The 18,450-nt window shown below is 46.2% G+C and overlaps 1 protein-coding gene across 1 annotated transcript; it reads right to left on the reverse strand.

Moving 5' to 3' along the window:
* Window positions 1-7,127: 7,127 nt before the first annotated feature.
* CLN3 (CLN3 lysosomal/endosomal transmembrane protein, battenin) lies at window positions 7,128-17,667 on the reverse strand. Its single transcript, XM_023558903.2, has 16 exons — window positions 17,445-17,667; window positions 17,136-17,258; window positions 16,892-16,970; window positions 15,178-15,274; window positions 14,321-14,386; window positions 13,828-13,907; window positions 13,602-13,687; window positions 13,061-13,133; window positions 12,207-12,350; window positions 11,279-11,391; window positions 10,564-10,610; window positions 10,416-10,484; window positions 10,266-10,321; window positions 10,051-10,144; window positions 7,608-7,748; window positions 7,128-7,508 (listed from the first exon to the last, which is right to left on the reverse strand). Exons 2-16 carry the CDS (start codon window positions 17,179-17,181, stop codon window positions 7,389-7,391), a joined length of 1,311 nt encoding a protein of 436 aa, XP_023414671.1. The 5' UTR covers window positions 17,182-17,258; window positions 17,445-17,667; the 3' UTR covers window positions 7,128-7,388.
* Between the last annotated feature and the right edge of the window lie 783 nt (window positions 17,668-18,450).

An 18,450-nucleotide genomic window follows, 5' to 3' on the forward strand; every position in this document is an offset into this window, starting at 1 on the left:
GTCACTGAATTGTACATGTATAAATTGTGGAATTGGTATATGTTCTCAACAACAACAAAAATAAATTTTATTTAAAAAATCTCAGCAAGGTTTTTGTAGATACAGTCAAGTTCATTCTAAAATTTATGTGGATCTCAGGGACATTTAGCGCAATTAGCATAACATAGTTTATAAAGAAAATGTTCTGCATTCTACTTTGGTGAGTAGCATCTAGGGTCTTAAAAGGTTGTGAGCTGTCATCTAAAATACTCCACTGGTCCCACCCCACCTGGAGCAAGGGAGAATGAAGAAAACCAAAGACACAAGGGAAAGATTAGTCCAAGGGACTAATGGACCTCAACTACCACAGCCTCCAGCACAACTGACTGCTTTGACAGGGATCACAATAGAGGATCCCAGAGAGAGTTGAAGATAAATGCAGAACAAAATTGTAACTCACAAAAAAAGACCAGACTTACTGGTCTGACAGAGTTTGGAGGAACCCCAAGAGTATGGCCCTCGGACACCTTTTTTTTTTTTTTTTTATTGTACTTTAAGTGAAAGTTTATAGATCAAGTCAGTCTCTCATACAAAAACTTATATACACCTTGCTATGTACTCCTAGTTGCTCTCCCCCTGATGAGACAGCACACCCCTCCTCGCCAGTCTGTATTCCCCGTATCAGTTCAGTCAGCTCCTGTCCCCCACTGCCTTCTCATATCGCCTCCAGACAGGAGCTGCCCACATAGTCTCATGTGTCTACTTGAGCCGAGGAGCTCACTCCTCACCAGTATCATTTTCTGTCTTATTGTCCAGTCCAACCCCTGTCTGAAGAGTTGGCTTTGGGAATGGTTCCAGTCTTGGACTAACAAAAGGTCTGGGGACCATGACCTCTGGGGTCCTTCTAGTCTCGGTCAGGCCATTAAGTCTGGTCTTTTTATGAGAATTTGAGGTTCTCCTGCTCCCTCAGGGATTCTCTGTTGTGTTCCCTGCCAGGGCAGCTGTTGGTTGTAGCTGGGCACCATCTAGTTCTTCTGGTCTCAGGCTGTTGTAGTCTCTGGTTTATGTGGGCCTTTCTAACTCTTGGGCTCATAATTACCTTGTGTCTTTGGTGTTCTTCATTCTCCTTTGCTCCAGCTGGGTTGAGACCAATTGGTGCATCTCAGATGGCCGCTTACTAGCATTTAAGACCCCAGGCACTACTCACCAAAGTGGGATGCAGAATGTTTCCCCAAAATATTTTGTTAGGCCAATTGACCTGGGTGTCCCCTGAAACCATGGTTCCCAGACCCCCACCCCTGCTACTCTGGCCTTCGATGTGTTGGGTTATATTCAGGGAACTTCTTTGCTTTTCGTTTTGTCCGGTTGTACTGACCTTGCCTGTATTGTGTGTTGTCTTTGCCTTCACCTAAGATAGTTCTTATCTACTATCTAATTAGTGAAAACCCCTCTCCTTCCCTCCTTCCCTCCCCACACTCTTAACCATCAAAGAATATTTTCTTCCCTGTTGAGTTCTTATAATAGTGGTCTCATACAATATTTGTCTTTTTCAATTGACTAATTTCAGGCAGCATAATGCCTTCCAGAGTCCTCCATGTTATGAAATGTTTCACGGATTCATCATTGTTCTTTATTGACGTGTAGTATTCCATTGTGTGAATATACCATAATTTATTTATCCATTCATCTGTTGATGGGCATCTTGGCTGCTTCCATTTTTTGCAATTGCAAGTACTGCTGCAGTGAACATGGGTGTGCATATATCTGTTAGTGTAAAGGCTCTTATTTCTTTAGGATATATTCCAAGGGGTGGGATTGCTGGATCGTATGGTATTTCTATTTCTAGTTTAAAAAAAAAAATTTTTTTTTTGAAGCGCCAAATCGATTTCCAAAGTGGTTGTACCATTTTACATTCCCACCAGCAGTGTGTAAGTGTTCAGTCTCTCCATAACCTCTCCAACATTTATTATTTTGTTTTTTGGATTAATGCCAGCCTCGTTGGAGGGAGATGGAATCTCATTGTAGTCTTGATTTGCATTTCTGTAATGACTAGTGACCATGAGCATTTCCTCATGTATCTGTTAGCAACCTGAATGACTTCTTTGGTGAAGTGCCTGTTCGTATCCTTTGCCCATTTGTTAATTGGGTTGTTTGTCTTTTTTTGTTGAGTTTTTGCAGTATTATGTAGATTTTAGAGATCAAACACTGATCGGATTTGTCGTAGCCAAATATTTTTTCCCAGTCTGTAGGTAGTCTTTTTACTCTTTTGGTGAAGTCTTTGGATGAGCATAAGTGTTTGATTTTAGGAGCTCCCAGTTATCTAGTTTCTCTTCTGGCATTTGTGCATTGTTAGTAATGTTTTGTACACTGTTTATGCCATATATTAGGGCTCCCAGTGTTGTCCCTGTTTTTTCTCCCATGATATTTACCATTTTAGATTTTCTACTTAGGTCTTTGATCCATTTTGAGTTTGTTTTTGTGCATGGTGTGAGGTGTGGGTCTTGTTTCATTTTTTTTTTTTTTTTTTTTGCAGATGGATATCCAGTTATGCTAGCACCATTTGTTAAAGAGAATGTCTTTTCCCCATTTAACAGACTTTGGGCCTTTGTCAAATATCAGCTGCTCATATGTAGATGGATTTATGTCTGGATTCTCAGTTCCATTCCATTGGTCTATGTATCTGTTGTTGTACCAGTACCAGGCTGTTTTGACTGCTAAGGTGGTATAATATGTTCTAAAATCAGGTAGTATGAGGCCTCACACTTTGTTTTTCTTTTTTAGTAATGCTTTTCTTATGCTGGGCCTCTTTCCCTTCCTTATGAAGTTGGTCATTTGTTTCTCCACAGCATTAAAAAATGTCGGACACCCTTTTAACTGAGTACTGAAGTCATTCTTGAGGTTCACCCTTAAGCCAAAGATTAGACAGGGCCATTAAACAAAATGAGAATAAATGGGCACATCAGCCCAGGGGCAAGGCTGAGAAGGCAGGAGGGGACAGGCAAGTTGGTAATGGGAAATTCAAGTTCGAGAAGGGGAGAGTGTTGACATGTTGTGGGGTTGGCAACCGATTTCATAGAACAATATGTGTATTGTTTAATGAGAGACTAATTTGCTCTGTAAACCTTCATCTAAAAGTACAATTTTAAAAAAAGACTCTAGGCTGCCACAGGGAAGAGAGGAAGGGCCACTGAGAAAGTGCTACCCCCAAAACCATGCCTGCCTAATACTGAGGCTGCAACGGGACAATGAAGAATGATCTCCTGCCTCACTCTAAAGCCCAATAAAAAATAAAATAAAATAAAAATTATGTGGAAAGGTAAAGAACCTAGAATAGCTGAAACAATTTCAAAAAAGAATAAAGCGGGAGCAGCCACACTACCCAATGCTAAACCTTACCATATAGCTACAGTAATTGAGACTATGGTATTGGCAGAGAGGTAGACATATAGATCAATGGAACAGCATAGAGAATGCAGAAATAAACACAAATATGCCCATCTCATGCTTGGCTGATGTTTAAAGTATAAGCTATCATTGATGGATTGGCTTTCAGAAGCATGTTCATTAAGGTGACTTGTCTCAAGTTTAAAACCAATTCTGGTGGTTACTTGTTACCATAGTTATAGACCTGCACTGTCCAATATGGCAGCCACCAGCCAATGTGGCTTTTTAGAGCTTGATATGTGGACAGTCCTACTGAGGATGTAAATAATTTTAATTAGTTAAAATTAAAACTGATGGTTGATTTAAATATCGGGAAACTTCTGAGAACGTTTGGAAAAACCTGAGTATGTGAAACTACATTTGCAATAGCAAACTTTATAAAATCTAAATATGGATCAAGTATTTGCAATGAAAATTTAGCATCTAAATTGAGATGTGTTCTAACTATAAAATACACCCTGGATTTTGAAGACTTAGTGTGAAACACCACCGCGAGTCTGTCAGTGGTGGCTTACGTGTTGCTGTGATGCTGGAAGCTATGCAACCAGTATTTCATATAACACCAGGGTCACCCATGGTAGACAGATTCCAGACTAAGACAGACTAGGAAGAAGGAGCTTCTGGTCTACTTCCGAAAAGAATTGGCCAGTGAAAACCTTATTAGTAGCAGCAGAACGTTGTCTGATATAATGCCAGAAGACGAGCCCCTCAGGTTGGAAGGCAGTCAAAATATGACTGGGGAAAAGCTGCGTCTCAAAGTAGAGTTGACCTTAATATGTGAATGAAGTAAAGCTTTCTGGGCCTTCAACTGCTAATGTGGCACAACTCGAAATGAGAAGAAACAGCTGCATATACCCATTAATAATTGAAATGTGGAACATATGAAGTATGAATCTGGAAGAATTGGAAGTCATCAAAAATTAAATGGAACACATAAAGATCGATGTCTTAGGCATTAGTGAGCTGAAATGGACTGGTATTGGTCATTTTGAATCAGAAAATCACATGGTCTATACCGAGAATGACAAATTGAAGAGGAATGATGTTGCTTTCATTGTCAAAAAGGACATTTCAAAATCTATTGTGAAGTACAATGCTGTCAGTGATAGGATGATATCTATATGCCTGCAAGGATGACCAGTTAATACGACTGTTATTCAAGTTTACGCAACAACCACTAATGCCAAAAATGAAGAAATTGAGACTTTTACCAATTTCTGCACTCTGAAATTGACCAAACATGCAATCGAGATACATTGATAACTACCGGGATTGGAATGCAAAAATTGGAAACAAAGAAGAAGGGTCTGTAGTTGGAAAATATAACCTTGGTGAGAGAAAGGATGCCAGACATCGCATGGTAGAATTTTGCAAGACCAACGACTTCTTTATTGCAAAAGCCTTTCTTCAACAACGTAAACAGTGACTATATACATGGACCTCACTGAATGGGTAACACAGGAGTCAACTCGACTACATCTGTGGAGAGAGACGATGGACAAGCTCAATATCATCAGTCAGAACAAGGCCAGTGCCAGACTGTGGAACAGATCATCAATTGCTCATATACGAGCTTGAGTTGAAGATGAAGAAAATTAAAACAAGTCTACAAGAACCAAAATACAATCTTGAGTATATCCCACCTGAATTTGGAGACCATCTCAAGAATAGATTTGATGCATTGAACATTAATGACTAAAGACTACACGAGTTGTGGAATGACATCAAGGATATCATACATGATGAAAGCAAAAGGTCATTAAAAAGACAGGAAAGAAAGAAAAGACCAAAATGAATGTCAGAAGAGACTCTGAAACTTACTCTTGAACATGAGTAGCTAATGTAAATGGAAGAAATGATGAGGTGAAAGCTGAACAGATTTCAAAGGGTGGCTTGAAAAGACAAAGTATTATAACAAAATATGCAAAGACGTAGAATTAGAAAATCAAAAGCGAAGAACATGCTCAGAATTTCTCAGGCTGAAGGAACTAAGGAAAAAATTCAAGCCTCGAGTTGTAATTATGAAGGATTCTGTGGGCAAAGTACTGAATGATGCTAGAAGCATCAAAAGAAGACGGAAAAAATAGAGACAGTGCACCAAAAAGAACTGGTTGATGTTCAACCATTTCAGGAGGTAGCATATGATCAAGAGTCAATGGTATTGAAGGACAAAGTCCAAGCTGCGCTGAAAACATGGCAAAAAACAAAGCTCCAGGAATTGACAGAATACCAGTTGAGGTGTTTCAACAAACAGATGCAGCACTGGAAGTGCTTACTTGCCTATGCCAAGAAATTTGGAAGACAGCTACTTGGCCGATCGACTGGAAAAGATCCATATTTGTGCCCATTCCAAAAAACGGTGATCCAAAAGAATGGGTAAATTATCAAATAGTATTATTAATATCACATGCAAGTAAAATTTTGCTGAAGATTATTCAAAAACAGTTGCAGCAGTAAATCAAAAGGTAACTGCCAGAAATTCAAATCAGATCCAGAAGAGGATGTGGAATGAGGGATTTCATTATTGATTTCAGATGGATCTTGGCTGAAACACAGAATACCAGAAAGATATTTATGTTTTATTGACTATGCAAAGGCATTCAACTTGTGGATCATAACAAATTATGGATGACAGTGCCAAGAATGGGAATTGCAGGACTCTTGTGTTCTTGAGGAGCCTGTACATAGACCAAGAAGCAGTCGTGCTAACGGAATGGGAGACTGTGTGGTTTAAAATCAGGAAAGGTGTGTGTCAGGGTTGTATCCTTTCACTGTACTTAATCTGTATGCTAAGCAAATAATCTGAAAAGCTGGACTATATGAAGAAAAATGTGGCACCAGGATTGGTGGAAGACTCATTAACAACCTGTGATATGCAGATGACACAACCTTGCTTGCGGAAAGGGAAGAGGATTTGAAGCACTTAGTAATGACGATCAAAGACTACAGCCTTCAGTACAGATTACACGTCAATATAAAGAAAACAAAAAATGCTCACAACTGGACCAATATGCAATATCATGATAAACAGAGAAAATACTGAAGTTGTTAAGGATTTCTTTTTATTTGGATCCACAATCAACGCCCATGGAAGCAGCAGCCAAGAAATCAAACAACTCACTGCATTGGGCAAACTTGTTGCAAAAAGCACTGAAAAGCAAAGGTGTCACTTTGAGGACTAATGTGTGTCTGACCCAAGCTATGGTATTTTCAATGCCCCACATGCATGCAGAAGCTGGACAATGAAGAACGATGAAGAACTGAAGCCTTTGAATTATGACGTTGGTGAAGAATATTGAATACACCACGGACTTTCAGAAGAATAAATAAGTCTGCCTTGGAAGTACAGCCAGAATGCTCCTTAGAAGCAAGGATGGCGAGACCTCATCTCACACACTTTGGTCATGTTATCAGGAGGGACCAGGCCTGGAGAAAGACATCACGCCTGGTAAAGTAGAGGGTCAGCAAAAAAAAAAAAGGAAGACCTTCAATGAGATGGATTGACACAGTGGGTGCAACAATGGGCTCAAACATAGCAATGATGGCACAGGACTGGGCGGTGTTTCATTCTGCTCTACACAGGGTCTCTATGAGTTGGAACTGACTTGACGGCACCTCACAACAACAAATATACACATATACTCTAAAGTGGACTTGAATTTTTGTAACAAAAATTTTTTTCAGATCAAAAATGACACTAGGAGTCAACTGATAAAATGGGCATTTATTCGGAGGATGTAATGCCAACAAGAAACTCCCCGAGACCAGCTTGGGGGTGGGAGGAAATGCCGGCCCTCAGTTGCCCCACACTCTCAGAAGAGGGCCTTAGCACTTCTTTACATCCCAGCCCTGCAGGGAAGTCCCAAGGCAGAGTTCACGGATGTGCTCTGGGATGTGGGCCTGGGTGTCCACCCTGCCCACCTGCCCACAGGTCAGTATGTTCGGAGTCCCAAGGAGCTGGGGTGTCAGGAGAGGTGGCAGAGAAAGTCATGCAGAGGCAAGGCCAGGGCCCCTGACAAGGAGATCCCCAAGGTGTCGGAGATACAGGCAGTTGCCATGGCAAATTCCCGGTGCTCATCACTGGTCTGGGGAAGAGGGAAGCAGGGGTCAGGCTTCGGTCCTGAGGCCCCTGCCCCGGACTTCCCCAGAAAGGCCCCCACAGCCCTAGCTCGGCTGGTCCTGACCTCCAGGGCAATGTTGTGGAAGGTGTTCACGTAGGCTGCACCCCCCAGGAGCCCCTCATACACAACGATCAGAAAGATGAGGTAGATGCTTGGCAGGAAGCTGAACCACACGTCTGCCATCAGGAAGCCCAGGTTGAAGCACTGTGGGCAAAGGCAGAGGGGAAGGTTGAGGCTGGGACCAGACAGAGGCAGGGAGGGAGGCTAGACATCCCAGCCAGTGGCCCCTGGTTCTGGGAGACACTAGTGAGGGGTGACAGGCTTAGATAAAATCCCAACACCAGCCTGGCCTAGCAGAGCCTGGGATCTGACCCAACCAGGCCTCCTCCCCACCCCACTCCCCATCAACTTGTACCCACTGCCCCTTGCCTCTCTTGTGTCATTCCCACTGCCTGGAATGCTATTCCACATTCCCTCACTTGGGATCTCCTAGTTACCTTTCGTATTTCAGCTTTGATCAGGACCACTCACAACTCCTGTGATCCCACTTCCTCCTCCCAAGGGCTCCTTGAAGAGAATTTTCCCCCATTTTACCAAATGAGTCTACCATTCGGTCCACGGTTCCCTACCAGGGCGATTCTGCCGCCCAGGGGACATTTGGCAATGCCTGGTAACATTTTTAAGAGCTCCGGCTGCTAATCAAAAGGTCGACAGTTCAAATCTACCAGGTGCTCCTTGGAAACCCTATGAGGCAGTTCTACTCTGTCCTATAGGGTCACTGAGTTGGAATTTACTTGATGGCAAGGGTTTGGTTTGTTTTTGGCAACATTCTTGGTTGCCAGGGCTGGGGAGGTGGGGTAGTACTGGCATCTAGTGGGTAAGGCTAGGGATGTTCCTAAATGTCCTACACTGCACAGGACAGCCCCCCAACAAAGAATGATCCAGCCCTAAACATCATTAGTAGCAAGGCTGAAAAACCTAGGCTTAGGTGTTCCCATCTCTTTCAGGAGGCCTCCCCGAACCTCACCCCAACATACCGCTCCTCTGTGCCCCAATCCCTCAGAGGGATCCCTCTACCCCAGCTGAGCCTCTTCGGAGGTGCACAGGCTACCACCCAGTGGCTCACACCCTTTATGTACTTAAGAGTCACCTGGGGAGTTTTTTAAGGCTTGTGAAAAATGCACCTGTGGGCCTCCCCCTCAGAGGTTCTAGCTCAGTAAGCCTGAAGTGGATCCAGAGTTCTGTGTTAAAATAAAAGAAACCCTGGTCATACCAACACCATAGGTGGTGACCCATACTTTCAGAAACACTGCAAACACTTCTGTGTGTAGCATAAGGCCAGACACTTTCCATAATGGAAATAAATGATGATAAGCCCCTAATTCTACGAAGTAGTCTTGGCTCAAATAATATCTAAAGCCATAAGCTACAAGTTTCAGTGGCACGATTAGGAAGGATCCTGAGTTGAGAATTGTTGACACAACAATCTGGGGCTTTGGGGAGCACAAAGCCCTGGGCTGGCATTGCCTCCTGGATAAGTAAGGAAGAAGGTTAGTAAAGGTGTACATGCTGTTGCCATAACATTTAAGTGGAATCTATACTGATCCTGTACCTTGTAGAATTGAGTCCTAGAGTTTATTTAAAAAGGGCAAAGGACCTTCCTGTAACAGTTAAAGGTTTAATAGTTACCTTCAGGGGATATAGATCGTAACCTTGAAACAATGAATCCTGGCTTTGTGAGAGGACATCTGTTAGACTATTGTAGGGAACTGTTTGCTGACTTAAAGCTGTAGACTGCTGTTTGCCTTGAGTAGTTGAATTTGCTCACCAGCCTTGAGATAAATAACCCGTGGCCTCATCCTCAATTCTATTATAATTAACCATCCAGAATAAAAGGACATTTTCTTATAGTTGGAAACATTTGAAAGCCACCTCTTTACACGAAGCTTGTGCAAATAAACATTAAATGTGTGTTCCTAACTGATTAAAACAAAGCTCAAAATCTTAATCTTTCATTTTTCTCATCTCTATTCTTATCTAGGAAACCCTGGTGGCATAGTGGGTAAGAGCTACGGCTGCTAACCAAAAGGTCAGCAGTTCAAATTCACCAGGCGCTTCTTGGAAACTCTATGGGGCAGTTCTACCCTGTCCTATAGGGTCACTATGAGTTGGGAATTGGCTCAATGGCAGTGGGCTCTTTTTTTTTTCATTCTTATCTACACTGAAATGTAGACGTTGGCCACCTCTAACTTACAGATAATGAAATTTAGGCTCAAAGGAGTTCAGAGAGCTGCGTAAGTCACACAGCTACTAAGTACAGAAGCTGGGATTTGCATGGGTTTGTCTGGCTCCTGAGGCCATCCATTTTACAAGGAGCTCTGCCGGCTCCTGTTCCCAGTACAATCAGCTTCCTGCTGAGGGAGGGAGGGAGGGAAGAAGGAAGACAGCAGACTCTGGGGAAGCTGGGAGCCAAGGCAGGATGGGAGTGAGGGCAGGGGTTCAGTACCTGCAGCAGGGCCAGAATCCACGTGTGGCGGATGTGACAGCAGCGGAGAGAAGAGCGAGAGACAAAGACGCCAGCCTGGTACAGCATCTGGTACCTGAGGGAGGGGGGCAGGGGGTAGGAGGAGACTCCTCCTGATGCTGACTAACAGGGCAGCCCATCACCAAGGGGCCCTCCCAGCCCGATGTCTGTCCTGCCATCCACCCTCACCCTCTCACCAGCGGTACTGCTCAGCATGACTCAGGGTCGTGTTCCGGAAGAAGAGGAGCTCAAACTTCAGCAAAGACCAGATGGGGAAGGGGATCGGAGATGTGTGAGTTCCCATCCCAATCACTACTTCCCTCCCCCATCCAGCACTCCTCACTCACCAGTCCCTGATTGATGAAATACTCGGCAAAGTAAACCAGGACCAAGGGGATGATGTGTGGTAGCAGGCTCTGGGAGTCAGAAGACATCAGGGGAAGGTTGGGAGATGGGCACTGCCCACAGGGGACATACCACAGCCACCATGCGTACCTTGAACACTGTCCACCTTTCCTGAAGGGAGAGACTGGAGCCAGAGTCTGCAGGGGATAGGCAGGGAAGGGTAGGTGAGCTTGGCACATCAAGGGCTAAGCAAAGGGGTGCCAGTGAACAAGCGTAAACCAGGTGAGACCTCACGGCACCTGGATAGCTCTCGACAGCTGTACATTTGTGCACCCCAGCCAGCCACACTGGCCCCTTCTTTCTGTTCTTGAACATCCAAGCTCATTCCTACCTCAGGGCCTTTGCACCTGCTATTCCCGCTGCCTGGAACCTTTTCACCCAGCTGTCCACAGGCTGACTCCTTGTTGTTCGAGTTTCAGCCCAAATGTTACCTCGTCAAAAAGACCTTCACGGGCCACTTTCCTTAATTAGAATCCCTCTCCATTTCTCCCCCATCTGTCATTTTCTATCACATCACCGTTTTAGGTTCTTCAGGCACTGATCAGCATAGGAAGATAACTTGTTCCTGATTTATTGATGTGTTTGTGAATCTGCCTCATTTCCTCATCTGTCTTTGTCACCACTGTTCAGAATGTCTGGCACGTACTACGTGCTCAGTGAGCATGTGTGGAATAAATGAATGCACTTGGCTCTCACCACAGCCAGCACACCAACCCCACCTCTCTTGACTGTGCTCATTGTAGAGAGGAAAAGACTAAAACCCAGAGTGACCTCGCTGAGGGCCTGGGACTCCTGGGTCTCCGACCTGGCTTTGATTCTGGGGCTTCAGGGCTCATCAGGGGCTGCCGAGCTGCCGTCTCTGCCTCTTCTTCCGCTCCAGGGTTCTGGGGTGCCGGGGACGTGAGCGAGAAGAAATAGCTAAGAGTGGGGAGAATGAAAACAGGGTCAAAGAGCCTGTGTTGGGCTGGCAAGGCCCTCAGAGGCCATCTAGTCCTCTCCCTCTCAGGGTGGCCCCCCAGTTGTACACTTCTGAAAACAGAGCGCTCACTACCTCTCAAACACCCTATCCTGTGTTAGAGAACACCAATTGTGGAAAAAATTTTCCTTCTTTGGAGCCGAAATTTGTTTCCTTGTTGCTTCTACCTATTAACCCTCATTGTAACTCCTGGAGTCAGCTCCGTTTTCTTGTAATTGTTACTCCACAGGTTGTCCTAGCTACCTTATGTCATGTGCTCTCCCTGCTAGGGCAGAATTTCCCAAGTTGTAGTCACTATGTTTTCCTTTCATGGCAACGGCCAAATCCACACGCGTCCTGTATGTGATATTCTTTACTTAATATTTTACTTCAAACTGACTCACTTTCTCAATATGGCCTTGTCCTAAGCAATAACCTGGGGAGCCACAGGCGAATACATGTGAAAATACACACAGAGTTCATAAAGTCCACCCTTATACCACCCGAAATCATCTTGGGAACCATGCTGTGCTGGGTGCTTCACACACATCACCTCACGAAGAACTAAGGACAACTGTCATCATTTGCGATATGAGGAAACTGAGGATCAGAGAGGTGAAGTAACTTACCCAATGCCACGCAGCTAATAAGCAACGTTAGAAATCAAACCGAGGCCTACTGGAGTCCAGAACCCACATCCCCTCAAAACAAGGCTGCAGGTATCTGAAGACTGGGATCGTGACCCTCTCTACCTTCATCCCAGCCCAGAGCAGCTCACCTGGCCAGCAGGAGGGCGGGGATACCCAGCATAGACAGCAGGGTGTGCTGTGGGGAAAGGCCAGCCTGGGTGAGGCCCAGGTAGGACAATGCCCCCAGCAGCCCTGCTCCCCCAGTCCCTGAGGACCACCAGGAGATCACAGCCCTGGGAAGAGAACACAGGGGCATTCAGAAGGATCCAGGCCAGCAAAGGACAGTGAAGAACAACAAAGACACAAGGTAAACATGACCCCAAGACACAGAAAGGGCCACATAAACCAGAGACTACATCAGCCTGAGACCAGAAGAACTAGATGGTGCCTGGCTACAACCGATGACTATCCTGACAGGGAACATAACAGAGAATCCCTGAAGGAGCAGGAAAACAGTGGAATGAAGACCTCAAATGCTCATAGAAAGATCAGACTTAATAGTCTATGACTAGAGGGCCTCAGGAGTCAAGGTCCCTGGACCTCCTTTTAGCCCAAAACTGGAATCATTCCTGAAGCCAACTCTTCAAACACATATTGGACTAAACTATAAGATAGAAAATGATACTGGTGAGGAGTGAGCTTCTTGGCTCAAGTAGACACATTAGACTATGTGGGCAGCTCCTGTCTGGAGGCGATATGAGAAGGCAGAGGGGGACAGGAGCTGGTTGAATGGACTCGGGGAATACAGGGTGGAGAGGAAGAGTGTGCTATCTCATTAGGGTGAGAGCAGCTAGGAGTACACAGGAAGGTGTGTATAAGTTTTTGTACGAGAGACTGACTTCACTTGTGAACTTTCACTTAAAACGCAATTAAAAAAAAAAAAAAATGTTTCCAGGTCAGCAGTGAGCATCCTCCCCTCTCACCACCCACTCTGCTCACTTACCTGGGGTAGAAGGAGGTAAGTGAGAGGAAGGTGATCTCCCCCAGGCCTGACGAGATGCTGGCCAAGACCACACCTGCGGGAAGACAAGCACGGAGGTGGCCACACCTAGCCTGTCCCCGACTACCCCAGTCCCCTAAGGTGTTTAACCACAGCCTCCTCTGCTCAGTTCAGGAGAAAGGCTAGGCTCCAGACCTGCAGTGGAGCCAACCACCTCCTCCACCATGTCTTCTCTTGGAGAACGGTACTTCCTGACTCCCGGTGATCAAACCCTTCATGTCTCTTCCACCCCCAGCACAGCGTTGTGGCAACTCTTCTCATCTCAGACCCCATCCAAGCCCTCCATGTCCTTCCGTCTTCAGCATCACCCACCCCTCCAAGTTGCCCTCATCTCCTGCTCATGACAGCCTACCAGGAAACAGCCCTTCTCAGGGTTACAAAAATAATCCTTTTTCATCTGGGAAATTAGGGAGATTCTCCCTACCCCAAATGCTCTGTTGAGGTTTCTCTGGGCCCCACAGCCAACACGGAACTTCACACTCACCACATAGGCTGGTCTCCACGGAATGAGAAAAGGCAACCAGGATGAAGCTTCCAGCAGCACTAATGCCACTGACGAGAACTCGAGGGCTGAGAGTGAGAAGGGGAAGGGAATGAGGAAAGGCAGGCCTCTGCGCCCAGTACCCCAGCCCTGCTGCCACCTCCTTCACCCTCCCAGCCTCCCACTCTCAGAACCCACCTGCCCTTCCTCCCGCCACCCCCGCTCAGACCTGTAAGGCAGCAAATGAAGGCCAAAAGGAGCCAGCAATTTGATGAGGAGGGTGGGGAGGATGTCTGCCAGGAGCACCGCCTGGGACAGGAGAACAGAATGAGACTCCAGGCTGTCCTAGGAACATCCCTCCCAACCAAGTTGCTGAGGAAAGCAAGGAACCAGCCAATCAGACTTGCTACAAATATAGGCTCTAGAGTTGGACAGATCTGGGTTTAAGCTCCAGCTCTGCCAGTCCTTTGTTGTTTTTCAAGGCACTTACATTCTCGGAGCCTCAGTTTCCTCATCTGGAAAATGGGGATGATGACAGTGCCTGGCCCACCGGACTACTGTGTGTATTAAATGAACTAATATATGCTATATGCAAAAAGAGCTCAGTAAATGGTTGTTTTAATTATCCTAATCATAACAGTCCTGACTTGGTGCCAAACAGTTGGGAGTGAGGTCTATAGAACCAGAGGGCCTGGGTCACGGGAGGACGAGGTGGCACTCACAGCTGTGGAGACAGAGTTGCAGTCAAAACGAGATGAGCCATTGTGGGGGACAGGTGTTGGGTCCACCTGATGGAAGAGAAGAAAATCTTCATTACTCAGGGAGGCAAGAGGGTACACAAACAGGATCTGGCTGCAGTCCCAGCTTTGCTATGACTTGAAGAGTGGCTTTACGTCAGCAATGGCTTCATAAGACCTCAGTTTTTCTATCTGCACAATAGTGGGAGGGGAACCACAGAAGTCTGAAACTAATGGCCCACAGGCCAAAGATGGCCCTACAAACAGACTTTGTTTGGCAATACATGCAGGAGCTCTCACATAAAAATCTGAATTTCCAGAATCTGATCTTGGGTCAGCAAGGTGGTGTCTGCTCCCCTTGGATGGGGCGGGTGCCTTCCAGTTCACCACAGACGAGCAGTTCTTAACCAGGGACAATTTTACCCTTCAGGGAACATTTAACTATAAACGTCTAGAGACATTCTTGGTTGTCACAACTCAGGGGTGGAAGTGACTACTGGCATCTAGTGGGTAGCTGCCAGGGATGCTGCATCTCACAATGCACAGGACAGCCCTTCACAACAGAGATCCAGCCCAAAATCTCAACAGTGCCATGGCTGCAACACTCTACCGTAGACCATAATCCAACCCAGCCAACATTTGAGTTTGCAAACCCCATACTAAGTGATCTCTTGAAGACCCTGCCTACCCTGAGGGTCTAGGAGAATGAGAACTTTAGCTCCTCTGCCCTACTTCTTGGCCACCCTATTGAGTTTTTCAAGGGGGTCTTTGCCCCAGGGTGAGTCCATCATCTTCCCATATGGGCCAGACATGGTGGTGGTGGTAGACAGGGCAACACTTACATGGCTCTGGTTCCCAGGCGCCCTCTGGTGTCTGAGGATGTCATGGGCAGCACTGAGCATCACCACGTAAGAAAAGTTGTTGCAAAGGCCCAGGAGCCTGGAGTGAGCAGGAGAGTCCTTAGTCTCCTTTAAGTCTACCATAGCCCTAGCACAAAACCTCCCCCTTACCTGTGCCTTCAATCAGCTCCCCCTTTCTAACCCCACATCACCAGATCCCATTTCCATTCCGTGTTGGGGTTAGAAACATGGGCCTTAAGATCCCAGACGTGTTCACATCCAAGCTCTGAGATCTCTCCCAGGAAGGTTTCCTTGATCACTCTCTCCTCTGAGTTCTCACTATGATTCAATCCTAGGCATTTCTCATCCACTAGCCCACTGCTTCTGATGCACTGTGGTACAGGAGAAAGATTCCCAAGGCTTGAAACCCAAAGAAATATGTTCAGGTCCCAAGTCTACACTTCCTACTTGAATGTTCTCCGTCTACTCATGTGTAAAATGGGGATACACATTCCTCTCCTGGCTACCTCACAGTGCTGTGTAAGGATCACAACAAGATAACATAGAAGCCCTTTATGATCCTTGAGGGATTTTGTTTGCTTAATCTCATCTCTGCCGGACAATGAATACGGAAGACCAAAAAAAACCTGATGCCTGTGAATTGTGGTGTTGGCAAAGAATACTGAATATACCACGGACTGCCAAAAGAACAGACAAATCTGTCTTGGAAGAAGTACAACCAGAATGCTCCTTAGAAGCAAGGATGGCGAGACTGCATCTTACATACTTTGGACATGTTGTCAGGAGGGATCAGTCCCTGGAGAAGGACATCATGCTCAGTAAAGTACAGGGTCAGTGCAAAAGAGGAAGACCCTCAATGAGATGGATTGACGCAGTGGCTGCAACAATGGGCTCAAGCATAACAATGATTGTAAGGATGGTGCGGGGCGGGGCAGTGTTTGATTCTGTGGTACACAGGGTCCCTAGAAGTTGGAACCAACTGGATGGCACCTAACAACAACAACAATCTCATCTCCCAGAGCTACATATGCTTAGTGATGGGAAGAAAACTGGGCACAGGGCCAGGGATTTCATAAACGTTATTTTCACAAGTCTGTGAAGTAGTACTACTACTCTTCCCATTTTACTATCAGGGAAACTGAGGCTCTGAGAAGTTAAGTGACTCTTACAAATTCTCACATGGAAAGTCGTCTAGCCACTTCCAACACAATCTGCCACCAAAATCCTTGCTGTTTCGGTTAATGCTAGAAGTATTTCCCAAGGGGCAGTACTTGAATGGTTTTCAGAGTTAGAAGGATGACCTTTGAAAAAAAATCTTTAGTAATGACGTATTTATTTAAACGTGTATTAGTAACGCATTGGCTTCCCATTTAGAGTAATGATTTAAAGACTTCTTAAAAACAAGCGTATTTAAAATTTTTTGAAGGGTGAATTGGTTGGAGGATAAACAAATAATCCTACACCTGGTATGAGGATCTGGCCAAAACGCAAAGGTGGTAAGTAAATAAATGAGTGAACTTTGGGAAATCCGCAGGCAGTATCCCGGCAAAAGAGGTAGTTCAATAAATATTTGTGGATTCCACTCCTTTTTCGAAGCCCAATCCTTTTCCCCGCTTCCTTCCTGTGCTGTCCTCTTCCCGTCCCTTTTCTTTTCCCATCCCATCTTCACTTTTGCTGAACTCTTGAGACCACTCACCAGAAACCCAGGGCGTTCCTCCAAAAGGCGCCGTGCTGGTCCAAGAGAGGGGACCGGCGTTTGCGGGTAGTCTCCTCCCCTGGGGGAGAGAGAAGAACATGACCCCGACTCTGCTCGAAGGTGCACGACGGCCCTACAGGGCGTCCCCCCCGCCCCTTGCCGGGGCCGAGCCAGGTTCCAAGTCCGTCAGGTAGGTCTCAGGACAGAGGCTGTCAGTCCCCTGAAGGCGGGGCGGAATACTCACCCTCGGAATCCGAAAGGCGCCGCCACGAGCCCGCACAGCAAGCCATGGCAGCAAGTTCGAGTCCCCCGAAGGGGCCAAGATCAGCGAGAGCTCAGAGTTGGCTTCAACCAGGCAGACAGCCGTCTGTGACAGGTGAGAAGGATCAACGCCCCATGGCCGGGCCCAGCTCCGACCACTCCGGTGAACTCGCGCCGGACAATCCATCCAGCACAGCCCGGACTCCAACTCCCGCCCCTTCTCGCCCACCACGTCCTACCCGTCGGACTCCACCTCTGCCCCTTCTAAAGCTTGGAGCCCTGCAGCCTGTACCTTTAAGAGCAGCTGAGCGTTCCGCAGCAAGGAGCCGCAGGTTGGCGGGTCACGTGACAGCACCGGCGGGCCCCATCACGTGCTGGGAGGTCTTCTCCACTTCCGGGTCCTCCCTATGTCTCCGCTTTAGGCCTTCCCCAGCTTCGGGGCATGGGAATGGGAGGAGCTGGCAGAACTCTGGAACCACAGATTTTAATTTGGAGCGGGTAGGGTTTTTTTTTAGGGTCAGCAAGAAGAGCCGGCAAGCAGAGCCGTGACGTAAAGTTAGCGGCGGCCGGGGCCCTGACAGTACCCTGCCAGCACTAGTCATGGCTGTGGGCAGCGTCCTGTGCTGTCTCGCGGCCCTCTCTTGCCAGAAACAAATATGGCCATCTGCCTACTAATTTCAGACAGGACTATTTTGCCAAAAACGAAGACGGCCAGTTTCAGGTCATTCGTTTGCCTTCCTATCTGTTGCCCTTACGAATCGTTTTGTTGTTATTGTTCTTGTCAGGTGCCCTTGAGTTGGTTCCGATTCATAGCGACCCTATGTACAACAGAGCCTCACAATCGTCCTTATGTTTGAGCCCATTGTTGCAGCCATTGTGGACAGTATGGCAACTGGCAGACGCGTGGTGCAAACAAATCGTTTCAGGAACCGAAAATAAATACTCGCCTAAGAGATTTGATAAATTATCTATTTGCAGTATTCTAGACGTTAAGGGACCCCGTTTTTCAAAAGACCCTAGAATCAATAATCACAAATGAGAAAACAGGTACAAAAAAGAAAAGTTACCGACAATCATACAAGCTTCTAAAGGTGACCTTAGAAAGCCTTTCAACAGTAGGATATAAAGCTTTAGCCACAGGGAGCCATTGTGAGGGCTGCTGCGGGATTCCTGCTTGCTTCGGTGTACCTAGACCAGATGATTCTAAGGCCTAATATTCAGATTCTGTAATCTTATCGAATTCTTCTAATTTCACAAAAGAATGGGGCTGCGGGTGGAGGTGGGAGATCACTTCACAT

Source organism: Loxodonta africana, chromosome 12, assembly GCF_030014295.1.
Source record: "Loxodonta africana isolate mLoxAfr1 chromosome 12, mLoxAfr1.hap2, whole genome shotgun sequence".
Classification (NCBI taxonomy): domain Eukaryota; kingdom Metazoa; phylum Chordata; class Mammalia; order Proboscidea; family Elephantidae; genus Loxodonta; species Loxodonta africana.

What these genes read in the sequence shown, in the direction of transcription:
- CLN3 (XM_023558903.2), bottom strand. Translation starts at nt 17,181, where the DNA reads ATGGCTTGCTGTGCGGGCTCGTGGCGGCGCCTTTCGGATTCCGAGG. An exon ending in CGTGGAGACCAGCCTATGTG is followed by an intron (nt 13,134 to 13,601) that starts GTGAGTGTGAAG and finishes GTCTTCCCGCAG; the next exon opens with GTGTGGTCTTGGCCAGCATC. An exon ending in AGCCCCAGAATCAAAGCCAG is followed by an intron (nt 10,611 to 11,278) that starts GTCGGAGACCCA and finishes TATCCCCTGCAG; the next exon opens with ACTCTGGCTCCAGTCTCTCC.